Genomic DNA, 22,445 nt, shown 5'->3' on the forward strand with positions numbered 1-22,445 from the left:
GGAAGATCAGTTCCTCAGTGCTTCCATGTCCTCAGTGTTTGTGGCTGAGAAATGAGTTTGCTTCCTTACTTGTATCATCTCCTATACTGGCACATGAACTGCTGTTATAATGTTGGAATATCCTCCCACTTAGAGCTAGGAAACACGTGCTCTGGGCGCCAGCATTGCAGGTGTTCACAGCGCAGCCGCAGGGATTATTACTAGACAGCTCAGGAAGATCCAGCCCCCCGAGCAGAGAGCTGCCTGCGAAGTTGGTGGGGTTTCAACCACCCTTGCAGAACGTTTCGCTGGTGCAGCACCCTGTGGGAGGACTTGTATGTTCCTGTTTGGATGGGTGGCTTATGGAGAGAGCAGTAAGTCTTACTGCCAGGCATGACCAACATTTATCCTTATAAATTTAACTGGATGTGGACTTTCCTGGCATCCTCTAACCYATTTTACAGCACATGTGCTGCAGGCGGCGAGCATCAGAGCTTCTTTGGAAACACACTAGCATTAGAAGATGAGCAAAGTATTGAAAATAAATGTTCAAATCCTGTGCAGTTCTGGAATCAATACTCAAGCAGCTAAGCAACCAAGCAAATTAAGGTAACCCTGTAACTTCATACCTGTAACTTCATAYATTTGAACATTTAACCCAACATAAATAGACTGCTTCCAGTGCTTCCAGCTTCTTGCTGATAATAGTGACCAGAAATGGCCTCAAACTTGTTGCAGATTTCATAAAATTAATGAACRAAAAGTTGTTTTGTTGATTCCACTCCTGTGTTTGCTAGTAATCTCTATTTCTGATTTAAATCCGTGCCAGAAAAACACACTTTCTAATACAATACCTTATGAACAGTTTCTGCTGGGAGGCTCTTGGTTCCCCTCTTAATCACATTCCCAGTGCAATAGCAATGGAATGTCTTTTTTCAACTAGAGAAAATATCCCCCAAATTACGATTATAACTACTGAATTAGRTCTCACTGACAAATGGAAACCTGGTGGAAGTGGCAGACTGTTTCCTTTTGAACACGGTACTGTTGCACAGCAAGGAACAGTTTTAAGGACTGCAAAGGCCTACGTGTTGGGCTGGAAAGAAGACTTGTGCCCATTTACCGTAATTTAAATTCACCCCTGCAAGATGTATTCCTCTGAAGCAGTTAGCAGTGGGCTTTGTGGAAGGAAGGACGTGAGACCAGACAGCCCRCTGGTCCCTGCTGCTATGCCAACTCTGAGGCATCTGTGGCTCTGCTTATAAACCACRTGACAAATGGGCAAGACTGTCAGCACTGGAAATAATGAAATCTCATTTCCTAGCATGTGCATCTCCCGGTGCCTGACAGCTCGGTGTGAATTTTTTTTTCCATGGTTGGGGATTTTAGAAGGACTCTTTTTTTTTCTCCCAGTCCCATGTGGGGTCTCTGGTGCTGAATAAGGATTGAGTTTCCTGCAGCCTTTCTCTCACCTGGGACTCTAACCTGCTTCTTTCTTCTCTAGTCCATTTTCACTAAACATGTAGGAACTTAGTTATATTTGAGGTTTCTACTCCTCTGTTGGGTTAGTTTGAAATTGGCCAATGTTTTAAAATACTGAGGGTAAGATTGTATGAAACCTAGGAAGACGAAGAGAGCAGGCACACGGTTTTTTTCTTTTAGTGATACTAAGCTAACATGGCTATGTGAACATAAACATGCAGAACTGATGACTTACCTGAGGCATGATTGTAGATGAATGAACTAGGCTGGGGATGCTTGCTTTGCTTATAGGCACATTCACTTAAAAAAAAAATCACAGCTATCACAGAATTATCATATGTTGATATAATTAAAATAGCAAAAATCAAGCTGTACACAACCAAAAAAACCCCTCTAGGCCATGCATAGTCTTTGAAAATGTACATTACCTTCCTACTGTATAAAAAGAGAGAATGATTAAATATTGAAGAAGATTTAAATTTGTTTTAGGAAAATTATTTCTGTTACTCCAGTAAAATTGTCTTAGTCTCAAAGTTTAACTTTTTTTAAAAAAAGYTGTAACTTGTGTAGGAAGGGCAGGCATGAAATTCAAGCCATTTCCAGACATAAATGTAACTTGTCATACTCTCATCTTCAGTTAATGTCTGGGGCCATAGGACCTGCTTTTGATATCACACCTTTAACCACAGCAGAAGAGAGTATGTTATAAATAATACAGACTGCTCACGAGCTTTATGTACTATGACTGCATGCTCAGCTGATACCAAGCGATTGATAGGCTTTTATTACAGTGTACRGCTCTTGTAACACATCTTAGGAAGAAACATCTTCTGTCAGTTTTGCCTTTTCCTAACAAATGGCCRCCAGTTGTGGCTTTAGTAAGTATTACCTTTTGAGTAATTTCTCTGAAGATATCACGCTACAGGAAGTGCATATGCTGGTGTGGATTTTTGCTCCTTGCGCTCCGTAATCTGGATGTTCGGACCACCTGACGTGTTGTGGTCCCCAGACCAGCTGCTAATGCTCTGAGCCAGGGTGCTGGTGCAAAGGCTTGTGATGAAGTCTGCAGCAGGCATGCACTGGTGCTACTCTAGTTTCTCCTCACCAGTAGTCAATACGTGTATTGCTGGGGTACCTTCAGAATGGAGCCCAGGCAATTAAAACTCCCRTGGAATGTTACCGAGTAGCTTTTAAATATTCACCAGCTCCTGCTTTTGCCTGTTCCCTGCTTTCACTAATACACCCCTGAATTAACTTCAGCAGCTTGGATTTTGGGCAGCTGTGCCAGAAACAGTGGCTGTGTGGATGTTAGAAGAAATATGCATATACTTTCTTGTTGAGACACAGCCCTTGCTGAGTTGTTTGTGTTTCAAAAACAGTAAAGCGCACATCAAGATTTACTGATGGATGAGCCAGAAAAAAATGACAAATGTGAGTATTGATCCACAAATGCCAAGGGTAGGTCCAATCCTGTGAAGACTTACGCATGCCACTAAATGTATCTATGAAGGTAGTGCCAGAACATCAATAACGCTAGGTGGACAAATGAAGTTATTACTTGATGCACTTGCAAGATCAGTCTCTTTAGTTTCCACAACTAGTAACTGAAAATAGTGRTCAGTATTCAAGAAATAACCTCTTCAGGTAACTTAACATGGATGAATTTTGAGGACAATTTTAGGGATAGTTTTATATCTTTCTTAAAAGAAGAYACATAATTGAACTGAAATTGTCAAAAAGGCAGAGACAAAATAATAAAAAACACAAGACTGCCTTCTTCATGAAAAGAAATTAAAAAGGCTCTTCATAGCTTTGTCTTTTCTTCATTGCAGTTGATAGGTAACAGATGGGTTTCTGTTTATAAATTTCAGAGAAAAATGTGTCAACAGTGCAAGAGAACATGAGATGTTTGAAGTTACTAGCATTAAAAACTAGGAGGAATGACTAAATGTCAGTGCAAATTCTTTAAATAATTATAAAAAGAGGAAGGGAGAAGGCAAGTCCTGACCTGACAAGTTGTTTGTTGATGTTGTGCCAGTGGCGGGCATGCCACAATTTAAAGCTGCTGCTCCACATGGGAAAACTCTCATGTTCTTTTAGGCCTGGCCCATTCATGTAGTCGCTAACATAGTTTTAGTACTGCCAAAGCCATTTTTTTGCTGCCTGTTGCTTTTGTATGTGTTTGTGGCCTGAGCCAAAAGTCACCCACTCTGTGCTCTTCGGTCATAGCTGAAGTGGGAGAAGTCAGCTGGTGGTCTCACTTGACACCAGYGCTCATGGGGTGCTAATGAGGAGCTCAGGGTCCTCACGAACACAAAAAAATGAAAGACTTTTGGTATCACATGAGCTGTGAGGCCTCTGCATGCCCACCTTGCAGCTGCTTTGGTGAATGACAAAAAGTTGCTGCCAGCATTTCAGAAGGAACTGGGGCAACTGGTGCCTGAATTAAAATATATGGTCACTGCTGGTGAGCTCCCCAGTGACTCTCTGCTCCTGACCACTCTTGTGCATAACATGGCACAATGCAACAGTAAAGGACAGTGACTGAGGAAAAAAAAAAGAAAAAAGAGCTGTAAGTCTGGAGAGCAGAGGGAGAGAGAAGGAAAAAACCCTCCAAACTCCTTAATCCTCAATTATTTTCAAGAACATTACGATCTGATATAGCAGTGATTCATATTGAGACTAGTGGCATAACAATCTCATTTAAAGAAAAAATGAATTCCCAGATTAAAAAACACAAGCAAACCCCAAGAGAACCTTCATTCTTGATAAGTCTGTTTTGCTTGTTGAGTAAGTCAGCAGAAGGAAATCTTTGCTTACCAAAGCCCTGCTAATACTTCAAGTTTTTCCTCCAGATCTCGATTTAAACTGTGACGGGTACTAAAGTGGCTGCAGAGGTGAATAGGCCATGCAAGAACATGTCTTCCAGGTGTAGCTCTCTGGTCTTCAYTCCAGATTTCTATTTATTACATGTCTTAAGGGAGGGGGCACAAGCAGAGCTTACGGCTTATCGAAAATATCACACACATTTTCTTCTGTTTTTATTTATTTATTTTTTTATTTATTTTAAGAARTGCTAAGGAGAAGCCATGGAAGGAATTGTGCTTCTAACGCTCTTTGGCTATGATAGTTCTTCAAAGTTCTCTAAAGGGAACATTAAGGACAAACTCTAGAAATTTGTTTTTAAGTAGTCCTTTAGGGGATGTGAGGTCTTGCAGTCAACTTTAATTGGCTTTAAAGTAGAATCTGTTTTGAGCTTTCAGTGATCAATTGAAAAATAATCAATTCAATTTGCAAAGTTACAATTTCTTGTGACTATAATAGATCCAGGTTAAATAATGGCTAGAAAGGGTTTTGTGCATATGAGACAGCTAAAATACCTATAATATACCCAGTGAGAAAGTTTAGCATTTTTCAATTGGGGGGGGGGGGGCCTGTAACCGATGTTTGACTGAGGTGTACGTGTCCAGCTCTGAGTAGCTGCTATGAAGGCACGAAGGGCCATTCACCACTCAATCACGTGGGSCAGAAACGTGGCGGGAGGCAGCGCTGCTGCGTGGTGAAGGCAGCGTGGAGCCAGCGCGCCTGGAGGAGCTGGCGTCATTTTGATCCCCCCACAGGTTTGCAGTACGGCAGACCATCCTGCAGGGCAGGAGCAGGGAGGCGACGCAGCGGGTGTCTTCCAGCGGGTAGCTGTGAAGAGCGCTGGAGCCCAGGATGTCCCTCTTGGAGATCAGTGGTATTCGCGCTCCCTACCCGCTGTGTGAACAGCTGTGTTTTGCTTTAGCCCACGATGTGCGCAAATGGCATACTAGATAATACTAAGATATGACTTTAAATCACCAGGATACTCCCGTGTCTTCTCATTCCTGCTTCTCTTCTGTTTAGCTTTTAGCTCAGCTGCTTTTGGTTCGGACAGGGAAGTTATCTGTGCCTGAAACCTTGTCTACTTATCTGAAGTACGCGAGCTGGTCTAACTAAGGCTTTAGCTCTGCCAGCCTTGCCCTGCTTATGGTGCCTGGACCATTGTGGCAACAAGAAAGTTACTTTTCTCTGTTGTATTTCTAAYAAATTTCATAAAATGCAGTAGATATGTATGGAAATGGGAAAGTCCAATCTGGAAACACTTCCACGGCCAAAGGGAAAGCAAAAAATTTAAAATTCTGGGTAAAGGAAAATCCCAGCTTCTCCTTGTATTTTCCAGGTAGATTAAAAAAAAATTTTTTTTTGATTATTCAAAATGTTGTATTGGAAATGCAAAACAACATTTAACAAAAATCAAAGGGAAAAGACTTTGCCAAAGTTTTGTTYGCAAGTCTCAAGCAAAATACTCTACTATTATCAATCAGAGCTGTTTTTCTAGACATCTTTGCCAAAACAAATCCATGAGAAAACTGAATTAATTTCTCAAAGCATGTCAATTTTTCAGAATCACCTATTTAGACAGACTGCAACATGACTCAACTCAAATGGCCTGAACAAAAGGCACTTCTGCTACCTAATATCATAATCCCTGCAAGAAATGAGGAATGAACCTTTTGATCTATGCAAAAGGTCACAAGAAATCTTCTGAGATACACAGGGTGAAGCAAGCTCACCACCCTGCTCTTTTTTCCCTTCGCTTACCTGGCTTTGCTGGGGGAGCCGTGGAAGCAATGGGGAATTCATCGGCTCGGGCCTTAACGTCCATCTGCGTTTCGCTTCCCTTCGCCGGGAGGATAACACACACTCACCTGGGCGACGCCACCGCAGCCCTTAGGCCGTTCCTCTACTCTGCGTATCTGTAGAGAAAATAAGGTGTCACCGATGGACATGCCCACTTTGGATACAGAGACAGCGCTTAGTTTTGCAGATCAAGTGATGTTCAGCGGTGCACACAGATTTTTTTTTCCTTTCTTTCTTTCAAGCATTTAACTATTTTTATATTGAACTGATGTGAAATTACATGAGCTCGGATCATGTGAATAATGCATGAGATTTAAGACAAACACATGAAAGGAGCTTATTTTTCATGTCAAACAATTCTTTATTTTTTATGGTACAAATTAAAAGTGACAGATCTGAAGCTGTTAAGAAATACACAAAGTGCAGCTTTACTGACCATACAGATATTGCTCTAGATTAAGTACAGTTTTTGTCAGTTTTTTATTTTTTTCATGTTAAGCAACCTGTGCAGATAAATCAGCTTTGGTTTCAAAGTCAGAGTAGTAAGGAGCTTTTAAATATCCAGTTTGTTCCTTGGTCACAAGTCCACCACATCAACTCCTTTTGTAATTATATGCATTTTTTAAACAACACAATACAGTCCGTTTTGTACTGCCATCTTTCCTGCTGCATGCTCCATGCATGGAAAAACAGATCTCTTTGCAGTGCTTCATAAGTGACCCTGGTGACCATTCTGTAGATTATAGCACATAGGACAAAAAAAAATAACAATAGTAATAGTAATAATAATAATAATAATAATATCACTTTTTAACAATAAATAAACAAAATGTGCCCCACATAATCTCAAGTTGGAAACAAGCAAACCACATGACAAAAAGCTCATTACAAAATGTTATCCAAACAGATTTTACAGTCGAACATTGACATGGAAATCAATTTCCTCTCTTATCTTCTTATTTGAATGTTGGTCAATAACTGGGTACAAGTAGAGTGCTGAGGTAAAACACTGATGAACAGTTTTATTTTTGTATTTCTTCTTCTTCTTTTTTTTTTTAAACAGTAACAGTTTAGTATTGCAAGATTGTCAGCAACATTTAGCCATATCTATACAATGTGCATATACCTACATACATTGAGCTTTGGTCCAGCATTGAGAAGACGAGCAAAGGCATTTTACATATTTCTTTTTGGTTATAGCTTGAGTTCTTTGATACGCCTCTACTTGTTCCTTCCTAGCTCCTTTTTGCTTTCTTGTTCTCTCTTTTTTCTTTTTTTTTTTTTTTAATTTTTTTGGTGGTAGTAATGTAAAGAAACTGGAACCGTTTGAATGCATTTGATTTCTTCAACTGTCCAAAATAGCTTTTTTAGTGAAAAACATAAAAAGACAAAATCAGAATAGTAAGTGACCCCTTGGTTCATTAGTCAAATAATACTTTTTTATATATATATATACTTATTTAAAAAAAATCAATGATCAATAAACTGGAAAACCATTATACCTTCACATATGATTGAAGAGACTTTTGTTTCATCTGCTGGTAGCAATCTATCTTTTAGTCGCATGTAAAATTAAAAGGTATTCAAATGTAATCAATACATGAAATTTGTTTACAAATGGAAACCACARTTGTTGCCAGTAACAAAATAAAACAAAATATTTATGGCCCCCAAAGATGTATGATTCACACATAATTTATATCTTCCTAAGAATCTGTTCAGGCACCATTTATGCCTCATAGCAAAAATTTGTTTATAAAAAAATTAATATAAGAAGCATTACAAYACTTTATAAATAATTTACAAAACATAATACAAAATTAGAAAACTGTTAAAAAAAATTACTGCACATGAATGGWTTTAAGACTGTGGGATGAACAACATTTTTTCTTCCAAGCTGGCAATTTATATTTATTTTACATTTTCACTTTCCTAGTTATATCCTTCCGATATGTACTTTGGAGCAGAAAGAGCTTATATAACCGCTGCCAGCATATTTTTAAACATTTAGCATCCTTCATACGCTGTTTGGTTAACTTTTCTTCTTGGGGAATGTTTTCTTTGCAAAATTTAGAGCAGTTCCTGGGAGAATCGGAAATTTGCTTTCGGGGCCAAGAGCGGCTGACCGCTCTGTTCCCAGGCTGGGGGTGGCGGGGGCAGGCGGGAGGTGGCGGGGGCGGCTCTACAGGAAATCATGTCGTGGGCATTAGCCCTGGACAACCGGCAGCGCGGGTGGGACGTCAGGAGCGCCCGCTTCCAAATACTCTCCGTCTTCCCTGCTGGCTTCCGGGTGGTCTCCTGATCATTACATAAATTGAATTGTGGCTAGAAATTTAGCTCTGTTAGGTATAGGCGACATAGACGTATCCATGGATATAGGTGTTTATGGACAGAGAGTGAAAAAGAAAACCCAGAGGGGTAGATGTTGCGCTGTGAGATCCTCCCTCGCTGTATTCGCTTCACATGCAGAGCTTGAGTAACCTTTCTTTTTTCTCCCCTCACAAAATTTACCTAGTTACTAAGATTTTTTTTCCCAGCAGATATTTATATGTCAACACTCGGAAAAGAGTCAATAACAATTTTCACTCTGCTCCTCATAAAAGCAATACTGAAAATATTCTTATACAAATCCCGCTGAAATTTAAAGCCTAAAATGCATTCATTGGATGTGAGCCCAGGCTGGAGTACTGGATCCTCAGGACTCTCCAGCCCTGACCTTTCAGAGCGCTCACATTCAGATGCAGTTTTGGGCACAGATGATGGTCTCTGAAGCCTTAAGACTGCACCAGCCATGCAGCAAATACCTCATTGTACAAGGCAAGTCTCACCAATAAAATAGTGAGGACCAGATTCAAAGCCTAGTGAAATCAATGGGAGTGCCTTTCTTTCACTAAGTTTTGGATATAGCCTTGAGTTCTTAAAAATATAACTCTGTCAGAGGGGTGTCATTTGAAGGCTCCAATACTTCAGAAGCATCCTTCAAAGTTCAAGGTAGACCAGCAAAAAATCCTTTACAACCATCCTGAAGTGAAGGAATGTAACCAGGAGCTATAGCAGCAGATTTTTTCCCTACAACCCTACAGTGAGCCAAACTGAAATCCCAGRATTTTTAGCTTTTGGGAAGTCCTGATCAAGATGTAGCTTCTATCCTAATAATGGGCTGAACCACAAAGGCTGGAGCAGAGCTCAGCAGAAGATGAAAATTGCAGGTAGGTGTCACGGGTCAGTCCATAACCCCGTCCAAGATCTGCAATACTCTTCCCTTTCTCTGAGCCTTGCCGCTTTTGCAGGTCCAATGACCATAGTTTTTAGAAGATGCTTCTCCAATCAAAAAGGAAGCCACAGAGATAAGTTGTCTTTAAAGGAAAATCTCCTCACCCGAAACACCATGCAGGTGACCCACCTCTCTGTTCCCAAAGGATATTCAACGGGTTTCCCTATATCCTGATTGTTTAGTTTTGCCAGTGATCACAGCAAACACCGCCACAAACCCACCCTCCCACAGAAAAGTAGCAGTCAACAGGGCAGACATCAATATCAAGGTGACAAAAAAAAGGCAGAAGGAACAAAGCACTACCATTGAAACAGTCCATAGTGACACATCGATCCAAACGTCCTCATCACTTCTTGGCCTGTCCTTTCATTTTCATCAGAATCTCAAGAAACTTCTTTGGCTATCAGACTTTGGAGAGAAATTGCTTCAAACAGAACCATAATATAGATGCAGTACTGAACCAAGTGTGCAGTTTATATTTATACTACAAAATGATTTTTGGTAACCTCTCCAGGTTCGTGGCCAAAGGACAGAGAAATCCCAAGCTACGCAGTTGACAATAAGCACAATGTTCAGCGCGGGCTGACAGTTCATCAGACACAATCCTAATCCTTCTTTGTCCTCTATTGCATTTCAGCATATCAATATAAAAGTGTCAGGTTTCACTTTGCTTTTTAAAAATCTTCAAACAGTACTGGGGTATATGGGTGCAGAGCTGGGAGTGGGGAGGCAGCAAAAGGAGTCAGAAAAAAAAATCAAAAAATAGAAATGCAAACCAAGATTTATACCCTTGGAAGAGAAATATCAAATCCCACAAATCACAATAAAAATAAATTATTTTTGGCACCCAAACACTTGGAGATTGCAAAGCTGATAGAAAAGAAAAGAGAAAAGAGAAAAGAGAAAAGGAAAGGAAAGAGGAAAGGAAAGAGGAAAGGAAAGAGGAAAGGAAAGGAAAGGAAAGGAAAGGAAAGGAAAGGAAAGGAAAGGAAAGGAAAGGAAAGGAAAGGAAAGGAAAGGAAAGGAAAAAAGGAAGTGACCACTCTGGAATGGCTTTAACACCTGTTTCTACACACCTGCAGGGGGTGCAAACAAGAATGACAGAAATTAATCCTGTTGTTTCCATTTTTGTAAAATACAAATGTAAAAATTCATAACACAACTTCACACTCATAAAAGAGTACACTAACAATCTAGTTTGCAATGCCATGTTTCTGACTTTGGTTAATAGTTTTCATAGTGAATCAGCACTTGATACCTGAAAGGCTACAATCACTCCTCCAGGTGGCAGGCTTGTATTCGCTTTTAAACAGATAAAAGTTTTTTCTTTTTTTGTTTTTTTTTTGTTTGTTTTGTTTTTCCTTAAAATGTGTTCACATTTTCATAATATACAGAAAAAAGTAAGCAGTTATTTGGTTTACTTTAAGTCCATTTAAAAAAAACTGGCTTTTTCTTTCTTTTGGAACTAATTCTACGACACACACAYACACACTGTGTTGTGTATTTTTTTGTTTTGCGTTTATATAGGAAAACCCATGGACATTTATAAACTGTTCTGTCCTTCTTGTAGTTTTCTCAGTCTTTTACTTACAAGGGTGACGAGCAGGTATTTTCACAGAGTTCGAACGGTTACGTTTCTGTTGGTGCGGTTATTTTGTGTGTGGTTTGGTTTGGTTTGGTTTGGTTTTTAGGAGTTTTCTTCCAGCGAGTCTGTTAAGGGCTCCATAGGAACTGCTGTCGCAGGCTCGTGTTGTTTCAAGCGTTTAATTGTGTTCTTCAGTGCTTGCCTCTTATTGCAGAACCAAACTCTAACTACTTCGCGGTCATAGTTCAGTTTCTCGGCAATCTCTGTCATTTCCTGCCCAGAGGGGTGCGTGTTCTTCTCAAAGTGGGCATTCAAGATCTCAAGGGCTTGGGGCGTGAATGAGGTACGCCGCTTGCGCTTTTTGGATGGTTCGCTTCCGATAAACTCGGTAAGGTTCTGCATACCTGCTCGATGGCGGGCCTCAGCCTCAGCCATCCACCGCTCAAGCACCGGCTTTATCTTCTGGGCACTTTTAGGGGTGATGTCCAGCTTTTCAAACCTGGCAGGATACAAAAGGCCAGGGTTCAGTTTGGCTGTCAGACTGCTAGCTATAGTGTTCTCTTGGGCTTCCTGTGGTAGGAAAAAGTGGCTTCTCAGGATGGTGTGTCTGAGGGAAAATTGAGAAAGAAGAGTCTTACACTGATGCTCTGCCAGGGTGGGACTTCCTGCCTGCCTGACTACGTGACTGGCAGAGGTAACTTACAATGGATTACGAAAACTGTCAGATACGTATATATATATAAATATATAGATAGCTAGACATTTAAGCCAACACAAAATGAACACTGCGACAAAATTCGACGTACACTACACAATACAGGCTATAGCTTCAGTTTGCATATTTCTGACGACCTTCAAAACCCTTAAGGCTAAGCCTAATTACAGGAAATGACATCAAAGGCAATTTTTTTTTATCATCTCATCTTTGTGATTAGTCCTTTCGTTTCCCCTCCCATCCCATGTTGTCCAAACGCCACAGCTTTAATCATACAAACCACTGGCAGCTACTAGCCTTTGAATATMAGGTTTCCTTTCCTTTCATTTTTCAGCAATTTTCACTGTTTGCAAGTTAATACCATGTCCCTTTTCTGTGTCGGAAAAAGATTCCCTTAGCTACTGTGGTGTTCAGCTGAAACAGCTGGACACTTTGCAATTATCTTGACTACCGCCACAATGTGCTAAGACACACTCATGTTTTCCAGATGAAACCCAGCATAATAGTCTACTAATATGCTGTGGCACCAAGCTGGGTTTATTGTGGGATTTCTGCAAACTGTACCAGAATGATATCATTTCCTGTAAATGAGGTCTTCCATGTATCATTTTGCCATCAAAGGTCTTTCGCCAAACCAGATTTTACAAGTATTATAAAACATCTGGAAAAGCAGCCACACAAAGCTTTAATCCTTTCAAAAACAAGCAGAAGAGCTGAAGTCACATTTCAAGCTTTATATGTACTTGTTTCTTTCATTTGTCAAGTTCATCCTCTTAAGTCTTAATCCAGTTCCTCTGGTGCCACCCATTTGTATTTCTCCACTTTACCTATGCCCACCCTGCACCTTGCAGTATTTAATGTAGAAAGGCAGCTGATACAGCATGATAACATTGCCCTATGCAGCTCGCCCAGTACTGAAACGCCTCTGCCGCTGCTCATCACAACGTGCCTTGACGGTGAGATCGAACCAATGCCTTTGTGCAAAACAACTYGGTGACTGGAGTTGGCAATATTTACTGTCTATATTCAGCCAGGGGCAGCTGCAGAAAATATTCCAGCAGGAAACAATGCAGTTCTCACAAAGAACAAGGCAAGAAATAACTTCAAATAACACTCCAAAGAATTTATGACTGCTGCCCGGAAACCTATTGTGGTATTGACTGCAAGGTGTCCTTYCTTGGTGTCCAGTGATATTTCAATCTGCAGTTTATGTTTTAGAACATTTTGTGTCTAGTTAAGAAAGTGCAGGTTTTCTGCAGGCAGAACACATCAGCAAGGTGGTATATTGGTGATATGCCCTGTAAAGGGCACTGGGAGACTCTGCTTGTGCCTCCGAGTTGGTCATTCARCTTGCTTATCTTTCTGCCCCTTGCATTACGCTGCAATTTGTAATAAAATCTCCTTGTCACCATTAAAAGAAAAASAGAGCCTACTGTTCCTGAGGAACAGCATACTGCCACTGAGGTGGCTTGTCTGGATGCTTARCAAGAAAGGTACAGTCATAGCAAATTATTACACTCCCAAATGATAGCCATTTGGGAGCTTAAGAAAGTAAAACACTACAACRTTGCACATATTGGGACCAGCTTCTACATCTGGTCCTCATGTTCTGAATAACTGGCTCCTCAAAGGAGCTCTCCATAGAAGGACTTCACATTCTGGTTGTTAGCTATATTTGTGTTCCAATTTCATTTTTATTTGGATTTTCTTAACAACAGACTAGTGGGGAACCCCCTCCCTTAGTTAAATTCAAACCATCCCCCGAGTTTTTTTTTCAGCTGTAAGGTAGATGGAAGAAATGTGAAGACAACAAACTAGACATAWGCAAAGGAAACTGTGATTTATCAATTTAAAGTATAATATGTTAAACAACAACTTAAGGCTGCAACAAATTGGCAATTGCTAAAAACTCTGTCCGTTTTAGGCATTCTTTACCTATTGACCATAGAGAAGAAAAAAATAAAATTAACTCTTAGCAACAGGGAGCAATAACATTCATATCATTGGCATCACTTGTTAGTGTTGATGCTGCAGTACATGTTGTTTGGTATAACGATATACAAGCCTTGAAACAAATTTCCCAGCAGTAGTATCCTTGTATAGACTGAATAAAGGTTATTTTCTACAGGGAGGTATCTTATAAGAAAAAACAGTAGGGGAGGCCATAGAAGTGAGAGGATCCTATGGAGCTTTTTGTATTTAACAACAATCAATGGGCTTTATGGAAAATCATTGAGCAAAATGTGAGCTGCAAGCTCACTACCCCATACTGATGTTATTTATAACCTTAGTCTTAAACTGCAGGAAAAGTACACTTCCGTTCTATGGGGAATACATTAAAAGTATAAAGAGCAGATAAAAAGACAGAGCATTTCATGGATCACCAAGAACAAAATCCACTTAAATGAGCTTAGAGTTGGTTTCTTGGCTTTCACTGATGGAGAAGGACTATAAGGCATTGCCCAAGAGGAAAAAGCTGTTACCTAAGTGTGTTTGTTACCTCATGCATAAACATGGGATTACTGTAGCACACATACATGCATACAGGGTGTTTGCTTCTAACTACTTGACTTTAACTCTGTCAAGACTGTATTATCATTTCTTATGATTAGAGCAGGTTTCTACTTCTCCTTTGCCTACTTTTTTTTTTTWTTTATTTTAAATAAGCATTTGGATGATAAAAGATGAATAGCTGCTGGTTCGCAAGATAGCAGGAAGGATAATTTTTTCCCTTCTGTGTTGCCTAGGTAAATCATCGTTAACATCCTATATGTGAAGTGCTAACCACAGTAATACAGGCTTTAACTTAGCAGGGATGCAGCCATGAAATATTTGTTCAGTAACCCTATCTGTAGAAAATGGCACAGTATGAAGAGGGTCAGCTGGTGCTTATGCAGCATCAGCAGGGTCTCCAGCTCGTCTAGTGAATTAAGTCTAAATGCCAGGAACATTGTTTCTCACTTGTTTAAAAAAGAAGAAGGRAAAAAAAAGACTAAAGTTACTTTAGGGACACACAATAAGAACATTTTATCTGCCAGATACCAACATTATTGGCTAGTTTAAGTCCCAGATTAAATAATATGTTCTAAAGACATATGACTCAAACACAAGCATGCTCCTCACAATAAGGTGAATAATTTTTAAGAACAAAGAGAGGAGAATAGAGTTTATGATGTAACTTGTTACCTGCAGATGGCAGACTGGCTATAGGCTGGGCCTTCGGTGGCGCTTAGAGCTTGGCCAACTTGAGTCTGTGTCAGGCCAAGGGAGAGGCGCCGGATTTTAAAAGCTTTGGCAAATTCTCGGATTTCCTCCAGATTCACCCCATCCACCTCTCCAGTGGCTGTCTGAGGATCTGTTGAAATATTTTTTTTAATAGTGTCAGTTCTTCATGTCACATAAGAGTGGAGAAGGCTTACACTAGATTTCATTGTCAAAACCTTTTTTMGTGGTTTTTTTTCATACTTGTCCCTTTCTCTTCTTTCACAGAAACAGGTGGGTCCTGTCTGAGGTGCCACAAAGCATGTTTAGCTTGCTAGAACACTAATTAGCTGCAGCATTTCCAGGTGGTGGCGAAAGATATTTCAAAGATGTTGAACTCCTGAAAATGTCCAACTCATCTCAGAGTCAGTGGATGTAGCTGGGCTCCTCACTGCCATTTGTGCTTTGGAAAATCTCCACCAAATTTGACAAATCATGTTCCCAGTTTCCCCTTCTTATCACACACACAAGAAGGGTTGATGTTTGTTTRTTTGTAGTCTGTGGGGAGGGCTAAACATATGCACCAACTGCCTGGGTTTTTAACTTGAAATCAAGACCTTCCACTTCATCTAAAATTAACACAAAATAAGGAAATTCATAACCTTTCCCTCCCTCTTTCACAACACCCAATGCAGACCACCATCCAAATATCCAAGACAACCCAGAAAACAAACAAGCCCAAACAAGACGCTCCTTTTAAAAATTTCTTCATTTTATATATCAGTTCTTAAAACATGCCATTCTGGGAAGCAACCCTTCAGGCTTTTCATTCTGCCTCCCATCAGGCTGATAATCAAGGAGCAGTGTATTTGCAACATCAGCCATTACGTTTCAGATGGTAATGCTGCACAATTTTTTACTTTTACATTAGACCCTCAGAAGATAATGCTTACGATGCTGTGAGAATAAATCTGTCCTTCCTCTCCATAGCAGTTTACTGACACAGATGCCTTTGTCCCCAAAAGGGCACATAATAAAGGATGTCTACCAGAGGAAAGCTCCTTTGGTGCCTGATAACTCTGTCAATTTAGGACTTACCAAGGGAAATGACACAACAGCTGGAGAATGGAACTTTTTTTTCTCCCCCCCCCCACGCCCAAGCTACTGATCTCTGGGTAAATGAAAGCGTTTGCCAAGCTGCAGACAGCATGCGACTGGGATGGTGGAAGATTTCAGAGTGTTGTGCAATCCTGCGTGTAGCGAAGCCGTTCTCCCAGTGAGACATCTCTCTTGTTCTTCCCCTCATTCCTCAGACTTCTTAGGTGAAAAGTTTTCAGCACAATAACACAGCAATTTCTGTAAATGCAGGCAGTTGTCCAAGGATGGTGCTAGACTACATTACCATGTTGAACTCTGCATTAGAGTGGTTCCTGCTAGTAGTGCTGTAGCTAACAGCTTGCCAGCATTACAGTAACAAAGCTTTTATTTTCCAGGGTTTATAAGCCTGATGTAAAATTCCCTTAGGATGGAAATGTCCTATAAAAATCTTTTAGTCCAATAATAGAGAGATAGAGGGAAGAGGTTTTTCTGCTATATAAATTTAGCCTGTATTGATTAGCAGCTTGAGTGAAAAAAGCACATATAGCAATAGGGTTTTGAAAATACTCGTATATGTAACCATGGACCACATGAACTACGCATACAGGCAAACACACACACATGCTCAGCCTGGTTTTGACAATGGTCCCCATCCAGAATTGTCCTTCCTGTTGTCAGTGCTGTGCTTGAGCTCACCTGAACATACATGCATGTGCTTATGCATTATAACCTAGGCATATATTATTTACTTATAAGTGATGGGGGCTATGACAGGGGGCCACTCAGGTTTGTAAAGTAATTGCTTTTGTAGATGTGAAATATTCCTACTTACCCCATACACGGTCTATCTAGCATATCAGTTATGATTTTTAGAGACACAAAAAGGAGCTGGATGCTTATCTGCCCTTTGGGTCTTTGAAAAGCCACTGATAAATGCACAAAATATCATAAATGATAATGGCCTCAGAGATTCCCTTGAGTAAAGTGCACTAACATCTACCTCACCTCTTTCCTTCCTTCATTTTAAGCCCTCTGACTAAGGCTATTAGGGATGTGACAAAGGACAATTCAGGTCCTCACAGAGAACTTTAAAATGAGTCTCCAAAGTAGCAAACTCTATTGCTACTGTCAGCCGTAAACCTCCTCCCACCAGCTTCTGTTAGGAAGAAAAAGGGAGGCAAGAAAGCTAGGAGGTTGCTTGCTTGCACATGGTCATAGAGAAATTCTGCCGAGTTCTGCTGGATCCTTCTGATATGACACTGTTGCAGAAGTGAATACTATGGAAGGTCCTTTTCTGCATGGGGGCCTTGGACAAGGAACAATTAGGCTGAGCTCTCCTTGAGATGAGAAAAAAATCTAGGATATGATTCAGGATAGAGGAGTAGATTCTTGCATATGGCAGAATATCTGTTTGAGAAAGCAAGTCTTCATTCTTACATAATGTCTCTGGGAGGAGGAAGGGAATACCAGATGTGGACCAAAACACCCCTGAATCCTTTTATTCCTGAACTTTGGGGAAAATACTGTTCATATCAAATCAGAACCAGATCTACTTAAGGTTCAATCAAAAGCCCATTGAAATCTGTGCAATTAGTCCCTTGATTTCTATCAGGTCCATATTACTCAGGTAGTACTAGCAGGACCATTTTATTGGCATCATCATTTAACAGCACTGGTCCATTTAACTCTATTGCCACTAGAACGGCATTAGTACATAATCCTTGACTCTGTGGAGTAGTGCATATGCGTACAAAAATATACATGTACAGACAATGGACTTTGTTTTAATAAATTCTCAGCTCTGAGAACAGTTAAGTGTATAGTTTACTTCACATTTTAGGAATAGTACTTTACTGAAGACTGTAAATGATCAGATGCTTTTTAAATTAAGTRGAAATCCTAGAGAAGACAGCACAGTGCCAATCACAAAATAAAGAATACCAATTTCATCGAGTGGTTAGGATCTACAGTAGTGGCATTCAGATTAAAGATTCCCAGTGTACATTATGGCTTAATACTCTATGGCTTGTGCCTGTTGTGTCTATGAAACTACTAGGCCCTGGAGAAAGGTGAGACACTTGTCTGAGACCATTGCGGGGGACGTACATGTAGCAGAACAACCAGGGAGTCAGGTAAAATTGTCTGGTGAAGGTTGACAAGCAGAGTGGAAGAAATAAAATCTACATTCTGTTCTTCTGCATTGAAAATCTTTTTTTTTTCCTACAGAAGGGAATACTACTCGCACTTCTGAATTCTTCTGAAAATCCTGTGTGAGTTTGCTTTGTTCTGGTGAGYGCCAATTTGCTCTGATTTTAATAGTTATGGTAAAGATTTGCTACAGAGAAATCAGCACACTCTGAAGGAGAAAGTGAATTTCTGSTGTGCAGAGCTTTGCCATGAGAGGGGTTACAGGTGATGCATTCCCCAGTCAAACAGAAAGAGAAAGTCCAGCAGAACGTAAATTGGGTAAGAGGCAGGACGAGACACTGTTAATGGGAAATGGACTTGAGCTCTGGGGAGAGAAGGAAGAATCTATTTGTGGGAGGCATTTCAATTTCATATGAACATAAACAGTAAAATAAATTTGGAAGGATGGGGGGAACTTCATGGAGACACAAGCCTGTGAGCACAAGGGGAAAACAGTGATTTCCATGAAGAGACCATACAGTGGGAAAGGTAAGGGAAAGGATGCATCTGAGAAGAGAGAAGTGAAATAGAAAAAAGGAGAAATGATGTAGAATTGAATTAAGAGCAGAAAACAAAGAAGAGAAAAGAGAACATAAACAGGATGAGACAATAAGAAAAAATGACATAGAAGAATCTGAAACAGTGGAGATGAATCTTGCAATCCTTGCTTAGGCAGAGCTTCTTTTATAAGGTCCTTTCACCAGAAACAACCATAATTTTTGTCTTTAGGAGAACTAGCGCTGGTTAGGGGAGTGAGGAATGAAGAGGTGAGAATAGGACAAAAGAGTAGAAACTATAATGAATGCAACAGTCCAGGGAAAGAAAGGATGAGAAATAAAAACACAAGGGGAAATCAAAGTACATTCTGACAGGGCATCACAGAAGGAATAAGTCTATAAAATAAATGAGGGGAAATAGTGGGAGTTTAAGGAAATGTACCTTTTTAAAAACTAGGAAACATATTAATATTAAATAAAAATGTAAAATCACAAAGAAAATACACATACAATGAAAAGAAAAAGAATAAAAATATGGAACATTAAAGTTAGTAAGGCCCAATTCTGTCCCTTTTTGCACAGTAACTCGGTAATTTCACTGATGTCAGGCAGCTACTTGCAGAGAGAGGTAGTCTCTACGAGTAAGTGTGGCAGAATCTTACCCTGAATAATTATTAAATTACTGAAGTAAAATTCCTCTAAGCAATGTGCCAGTCTTCTTTCTTATAAACAGATAAAGGTAGCAGAATATGCCTGTTTTACCTGAACTTTACTATATTTGGCAATAATTCCCRGAATAGAGCAAATCTCTACTGACATATTCTACTGTGGGGCCTCTACTGGAGAGCTAGGTTGCAGCTTTAGAACGAAATTCAAAAAAGAAACTACAATGTTGTTGCTTCAGGAGGAGTAGAGCAATCAATGAGATGTTTAAGAGGCCCCAAGTTGTTTCTTGCTGCCCACMTGCCCTATGGCTTTCTTTCAGGACCACTAACCCATTGCAGGTCTCATCCCATTAAAAGGCTTTGAAAGGACCTGAGAAGACACCAGACTTCAGTTGCAGAGCTCAACTCAACTCAAGGCTGTGCTGGCCCGTGTGTGAGCTGGGATGCAAGGAAGGCTTTGCTCACTTATTGGCCGCACGCTCGTCGTGGAGAGCTGACGGGCGTGCGGTGCGCCTGCCCGTCAGGGGTTGGCACCTGGCGTCTGAGTAGAGTCTGTAAAGGAGCAAARCAGGGAGGCACTTCCTGCTCATCCATTTCCCTGTGCGCAGGCACAGTTGCACACACATTACTTTTTAGTCACCTAAAGCAATTTCCAAGTTTGCAAAGATCAGTTAAGATTGTCTAAAAAGCCAGCATTATCAATGGCTGCGRAAAACTGTCAAGTATCTCGTCTGCCTTTTCATGCTTTGTTATATACATGGTTTGATCTTTCCCTCCTGAACTAACTGGATTTTATTCTTTCTTGTAGGCTCTTTTTGTATTACTAGAAACGAGCTTGCTTGTGTCCTGGAACACCAGCATCTTACACGCTACCTTAAGCAGGCTTACACATTCAGCGTTAGCTCCACTTTCTGTTGGGTAAATGTCATTAGAAATATGCTGGACAACCATCAAGGATCACTGAGATGAATGTTTTGCTTCTGTCTGTGCGAGAACTCTATGCAGTTGGCAGAAATAAGCTGATCTGCCCATTGCACTAAGCAATCTGTTGGTCTCGAATAATGAGGTCCTGGATGAAGCCCTGATACATAAACTTAGATATCTCTTCCAGAATGTGTTTGCATATTGATTCTGTCATGATTTTTTAGGGGATCTCTATAGATATCTATTCTCTTTTAGGATACTCTTAAGATCTAAATCCCAGTAAATTCCCAACCATGAGACATTCCCCAGTCTAATTGTATGAAAAACACTTTCTTTGTTCTGTTTGAGTTCTCCACCTTTTGATTTAACTGAGCTGTTCTTCTGTTTTGAGCAAGGCAGAACATAAACACTCCAACTATCTTCTCTGTGCCATTCGTTACTACAGGTAGGGTACTGACTATGGCTAAGTGAGATTTTCCATAGTGAGTTAAATTTCAGCTAGTGCAGTTCAACCACTTCTGAGAATAAGGTTAATAAAATACACTGTTTTGCCCAGGATAAAAAATTCTAATAAACTATTCCCTTTAAAAAGCTTCAATTTCCCTGCATCTTGAAGCACGTCCTTAATAGGTGTAAAGGAGATAACTTTTACATCASTAATGGCCTTTTTGCCATCCTAAGCAAAAATACACCTCAAGGAAATCCAAGCTCATAATAAGGAGCAGGGATTTGATTTTGGAGAGGAGGAGGAGAAGGACTGACTGTGCAGAGAAGGATAGTAAGAATCACCAAGGTACAGAAAAGAAAATGGGGGAAGAGAGGCAGCAGCAAAGTAGATAAAACATGGTAGAAAASGATGACAGGGATTATCTGATAAAAATGCCGGTAAAAGAAACACTGAGATAGTCTGATAAATCTGGGGACAGAAACTGATTGGGARCTGGAAAAGAACTGAAATGGGAAGAAAAATCGAGGGAGGCTGACTGAAGGAAGAGGGCTGCACTGTGAAGGCAGAGGAAAAATGAATACTGATGCAAAGGGAACGCAGATGGTGTGGGAAACAGGGTGAGGCAGAAATGGGACGGGGACCGAACAAGTGGCGGAAGGAGTTGAGCCTGAGAGGAATGAGTAAAAGAGGTCTACGTCTACTCTGCTGTCAGCCAAATCCATGAACACAGCATGTGTCTTACTCCCTTTCAGAGCAGAACCAACAAGAGGGCAACACCATCTATCAGCTTTTCCATCCATTCAAGAGACAGAAGTCTTGAGGAGATCTAGTATTTCCAGCTATGAATGTAAACATTAGCTCACCAAATGATTGACTTACATATTATTTTGCTCTTGTAACAACCTTAAAATTTACCTATGCAAAAATGAAGCTACAAGAACATGTCAAAGTACCAGAAATAAACACTCAGAAGTTATAAAACGCTGCAGTGAGAGTAGCTCATGAAGCAGTGTCCCATAGTCTTTGAGCAGGGGGTTACCGGTTCTTTTTCCACGGACCCCTCCCTCCCTGCCGCATTCAGTGCACAGGATGAACTGCACTTCATCGCTGAGAGACTGATCGGTGTATTGCCTTTTTATTCACTCTGTGTGTGGCCCTAGACCTCTACTAAAGCTCTACACCAAAGACACAGTTATTCGTTTCCTCTTGAGCTTTTGTATGTTTTTAAGTCTGAATTTATTTTCCTATRTTTCTACAACACAGAAGTCCTCCTTGTCTCATTCACAAAGAAGCAGATAGGTACGAAGGGAAAAAGCGTTTTTGGGTACACAGTCTAGGTCAAGTAGCAAATGATTTTTAGACTGTGGCTTTAAATGGTGTTTTATACACTTCCACAGTGAAAGTGCACTTTGGATTGTAACTGTGAATGCCAAGTTCTTCTGTAAATTAAAATTCAGGGTCTCAAGCTGGATATTGAGGAAGCACTTGTGAAAAATATGTTTTAAATTACTTGCCTGACATTGCACTGGAATTACGTGGCAGAGAGAGAGCTCCCGCTCCTCCRCCCTGTGCTGCCTAAACCAAGACCGTCGTGCACCCTTCTGCCATTCCCTGTCTCAAACGTTACATAAATTTGGAAGGAGCTCCTTCATCATGTAAGTCTGATTCATCCCCGGAGCAAATGCATTGGGAACGCGCTGAATGAAGCACAAGAAAAAAATAGTG

The 22,445-nt window shown here is 40.3% G+C and overlaps 1 protein-coding gene across 1 annotated transcript in view; it reads right to left on the bottom strand.

Moving 5' to 3' along the window:
* Nucleotides 1–10,995: 10,995 nt before the first annotated feature.
* POU6F2 (POU class 6 homeobox 2) overlaps nucleotides 10,996–22,445 on the bottom strand; it is a 314,269-nt gene continuing 302,819 nt past the window's right edge. Inside the window, exons 9-10 of the mRNA XM_085320198.1 lie at nucleotides 14,887–15,055; nucleotides 10,996–11,592 (exon numbers count right to left, since the gene is read on the bottom strand). Of these exons, the coding sequence (XP_085176324.1) occupies nucleotides 11,088–11,592; nucleotides 14,887–15,055 (674 nt within the window). The 3' untranslated portion in view covers nucleotides 10,996–11,087. The remainder of the gene's footprint in view (nucleotides 11,593–14,886; nucleotides 15,056–22,445) is intronic.

This window comes from Rhea americana, unplaced genomic scaffold (genome assembly GCF_003343005.1).
Source record: "Rhea americana isolate MKP2758 unplaced genomic scaffold, rheAme1 scaffold_62, whole genome shotgun sequence".
NCBI lineage: Eukaryota > Metazoa > Chordata > Aves > Rheiformes > Rheidae > Rhea > Rhea americana.